The sequence below is a fragment of the Corvus brachyrhynchos genome, unplaced genomic scaffold, assembly GCF_000691975.1.
Source record: "Corvus brachyrhynchos isolate BGI_N302 unplaced genomic scaffold, ASM69197v1 scaffold262, whole genome shotgun sequence".
NCBI lineage: Eukaryota > Metazoa > Chordata > Aves > Passeriformes > Corvidae > Corvus > Corvus brachyrhynchos.
Genome location: NW_008236626.1, coordinates 3,044,250 through 3,048,493, shown reverse-complemented (window position 1 = coordinate 3,048,493; position 4,244 = coordinate 3,044,250). Strand labels below are relative to the sequence as shown.

General features: G+C 40.9%; 1 protein-coding gene across 1 annotated transcript in view; it reads left to right on the top strand.

Annotated features, from left to right (window-relative positions):
* Positions 1–4,244, top strand: part of LCP2 (lymphocyte cytosolic protein 2) — a 27,238-nt gene that overhangs the window by 13,476 nt on the left and 9,518 nt on the right. The window contains exons 7-11 of the mRNA XM_017726548.1: positions 1,195–1,393; positions 2,145–2,269; positions 3,153–3,222; positions 3,434–3,521; positions 3,671–3,679. Coding sequence (XP_017582037.1) covers positions 1,195–1,393; positions 2,145–2,269; positions 3,153–3,222; positions 3,434–3,521; positions 3,671–3,679 — 491 coding nt within the window. The remainder of the gene's footprint in view (positions 1–1,194; positions 1,394–2,144; positions 2,270–3,152; positions 3,223–3,433; positions 3,522–3,670; positions 3,680–4,244) is intronic.

Genomic DNA, 4,244 nt, shown 5'->3' with positions numbered 1-4,244 from the left:
GATTGGAGTGGCTGCATACAAATTTCCTCACTGAGGAAGGGATGTCCCCCAGAAATGCAAGGCAGAGCTTCAGAATGGCCTTCCTTATCCACTGGCTCAAGTAGAAGCTCCCAGCCTATGCCCAGGTCCCCACAGAACTACAGCTGAATTTTATGCAAGAGCTGTTTCAAGCTCTTAAAAGATGTGTCTAGTAGATGAAACTTTGCTGTGTTTATTCAGTGACAAATTCTTGCCATTTTATTCTCTAGAGATAATTTATTGAACAGTAATTTTTTTAAAGCTATTTAGACTGCAGAAGTTCCTTTTGCCTTCTGGCATAGAAAATGCCTTGACAAAGGTCATTAGGTGAAGCACACACACCTCAGCTGCTGATGCACAGCCTGGGTTTATGAAGATCTCTGAGGCTGACCAGGGCTAATGGCTTTTCTACAGAAATAAAAGGGAGAGGCATTTTTAGAAGACACTTCTAAAAACTTCTAGACACTGTTGCTAAGTTCACAGGAGATTCGCTGCTATTCTGGGAGCACAAGAGATAAAAGTAACCACCTACAGAGCACATGGGCTCTGTGCCAGTGCAGAGGACTCTGGAAATTCCAGCTGTGATACCAGTGACAAGTGGAGTGTTCTTTTTCTCTCAAGCCTTGGCAGATTGCACAGATGTGCAATGACCATATTGACACTGTGACCTTATGAGGCCCTGCAAGTCCTACCAAGACTGGTTTGGGTCAGGAGGACACCAAGACCCGAATCAAAGACCTCTGTTTTCATGAATAATTTTTAAAAGTTGGATTGCATGCTGTAGAGGACATGTTAGAAAGCAAGAATGACAATCAGAAGCATCAACTGCTGCTCCAGTGTGTTCCTAGGAACACTGGATCGTTTGCTGGTTCCTAGTCTATTCCCTAAAACACTTCATGCATTTCAGTAAACCTGCACCTTATCTTGACCTCCCACTGCACTTACTGTGATCTAATGATATTTGTTCCTTTCTTAAGCTCTTGAGTGGTCCATGCATTAGTGGAATGTTGCCTCCTTTCCCCATATTATTTCAAGAGATTTTTTTTTCCCTCCAACTGGTTGTAAAAACTTGGTCTCTTCCAGAGTGAAAAATACCACAGTGAAAGGCCACAAGGAAACTGCTCTGAAGGGTTTAATATTCTGTTCCAGCACCCACTTTTTATGCTCATTTCCCAGGATGATGATGATGACTATGAAAGCCCTGATGAAGACCAGGAAAAGGAAGATGAGGCTGACTATGAATCACCAACAGAGGAACCTGAGGAAGCAGAACATGACAGTGATGGTTATGAGCCACCTCCATCCAATAATGATGAAGCACATCACAATGTCATATTTCCTGCCAAGTCACTTCCAAGCACCACAGATTATATAGGTAATTACTAAAAATTAAGCACTATTAATAATTTACAAATTAGCTTTTCCCACATTATCAGCCACATTTTAGGTAATGGAATATAGAGGGTTTTTCCTTGAAGTTAACAGTGTAGTTCATGAACAAGACTTAGTGACACAGACTTGGTGGGTTTGTGACTTTCAAAGTTATATCTTCTACTTTGGACAAGCTCTGTTGGAATAGTTTTGTATGATGTGGGCATTATTTGGCCTTTGATTTGAAACTCTGTGAGGTTACACACATGTACATGCTACAGTAGCTTTAACAGTGCAACCTTGGACAGAGCAAGTTGTCACAACAATGGCAAAAAAGCTCTAGTGGAACTTGGGAAAAGAACGATCAGCCTTCCCTGCCTGTCATTTTTGTTTTACATCTGATTCCTCAGCAGCCTGGAGCTGTAGAGTCCATTCAGGAGCACAAAGCTGCCATTCAGATTGGCTGGTGTGTCACACACAGAGCTGCAGGGAATGAAAATAAATCCTGTGGGCCAACAGACTGGTGGGGGGAGTCATCCCCACAGGGACAGACCAGCCTGGAACTCCCAACACAACACACTGATCCTAAAGCAACTGCTAATTATATCCTACAGCAATGCCTTTATGATTAACTTCCTTTATGCTTAACTTTAGTATCCAGGTTCTTGCAAGGGCCCTTTGTCATAACGATCTAACGAGTGTCAAATAATCAAACTCTGTATAGTTGTTTAGTTTGAGATTTTTGTTTTCTTTAGACAGACCTTCAACAGCCAGATCACCACATCAGCCTCCACATCAGCCTCCACATCAGCCTCCAGTACCACCCCAGCGACCTGGCCCAGCCCCAGGACCAGCCTCATTTGGGGGAAGAAGTGCTACTGTACGTTCCTTTCTTAATATCTCACCTATTTCCTATGTCAGTACAGAAGTCCAAGTGTAAAGCCATTTTTATTCACCTAGTCTATGAAGAGGAAGAATTTCAGCCATCAAAATAGATTTGAACTCTGTTACAGGGTGGCCAATGTTCAAGGAAAAATTAAATTTCACAGGAGAAATATATTTAATTATTTCATATTACTTCACTGTTTCTTACACTGGAAATACACACCTACTTGTGAATGCCTCTCCCACATAAATTATGTATTTTACTGTAAGAGATGCCTCTCTGTTTTGAAAAAAAAGTTACATTTTTCTGAGCTATATTTTCTAGCAGTTGTCCAATTGAATTAAGACCACATAAAAGTGTAAGAGATTGTATAATCACAACACTGATGACCAAAATTTGATTCCTTTTTTTTTCCCTGCTGTGAATACTTCAAGCTCTTGTGCTGTTGACAGCTGGCAGTACAGGTTCAGTGTTTGCCAGAGTAGATGTACACTAAACCTACCCTTGGATACACAAGTAAAGGTTTAGGCTGTGACAGGGGGACTTTTGGTCTGATGCAGTGTCACAGAGATACAACACCGTTGTTGAAGCTCCTGTTTCTTTCCTTTGACAACACACCCCCTCCCTGAAGATCCATCCCACTGGGGTGCTGGGAGACACAACAGATGGAGGCAATTCTGCATCCAGCAAAAACCAATGAGTGTAGGTCATGCTGCAGGAGGGTCCATGGCTCCTGTCCTTCCTGCAGTGAGCAGAGACTGGGTCCTTGTGCTGTACCACACAAAGACTGGCAGATGTGCGTGGTGGGGTCAATACACTCCAACTACAACAGAAGGGTGAAGACACATTTTAACCACTTGTTAAATACTTGTTTTAGCTGCCAGCTTTCCCTCCTCCACCAAGCAACAACGACTTGAACAGAGACAGAAACATGAAGCTTTTGAAACGTGAGTACAGCTGGTGTTCCCTTTGCAAAGCTTTTCCCACAGACTCTGCAGCACTTCACTTCTTCCTCTTTTTCCTCAGTTCCACTCTCTTCTACTACTCATACAGGAGTCTCACTTGTTATTTTAAGAAGTAACACCAGTTCTAATGTATACAAAATAAAGATATATTGACATATACCAGCAAATGATCTTACACAGCTGTTGTGTTTAGCCCCAGCTCCTTCTATAGACAGAAGCACAAAACCCTCCCTGGATCGCCTTGCTCCCCCATATGAAAGAGAAAGCCCAGGATCAGGTCAGTGTTTGCTTACATTGATATCACTGGGGTTGCTTTAATTGCTGAAAATCAACATTTGTATATAATTAATGCAAAAAAACAACCAAATGCAATCAAGGTGATCTTGAGCAGAACTTATAAAGTGGGAGAGAAATTTCATCTAGAAAACAGCAACCCTGGGTCAGACAGGTGAACAGACAGACATTATGAGCACCCTGTGCAATAAAGGTTTGATGTACACTTAAGTGATTGAACAAGGAAATATTTAGTAGGTTAAAGGAGGAAATCACCTTTGCATACAAAGGTAACGAAACTCTGCATACACTGCTGTATGTAATGCTGCAACAGACTTAAAAGAAGGCTGAGAACTAATAAGACACCGAAAAAAATGGCATTTCCTTCAGACCTGAAAACCACATTATATACAAAGCATCTACAGATATGACTATATAATTTTATTATCTAAACTCTTATCTGTTATATAATGGCAAAAAAGCACACAGTAGTTCAAAGCTGAACCTTAGATAATATGATTGTGACACATGCCACGTTGAAAATGTTTAAATGTCCCTTTAATATGAAATATTGCAATTTTGCCATCATTTGCAAAGCCAAAATATTTTTCTGGCTTACGTCTCAGGAGGCTGAGAGCATCAACCTGCAAGATTAACTTTCAGTTATATTCAAAAGTCATTTATTTCATAGGAAGTTTAATTAATTTACTTCCATTTTTTCTAAATGTAAG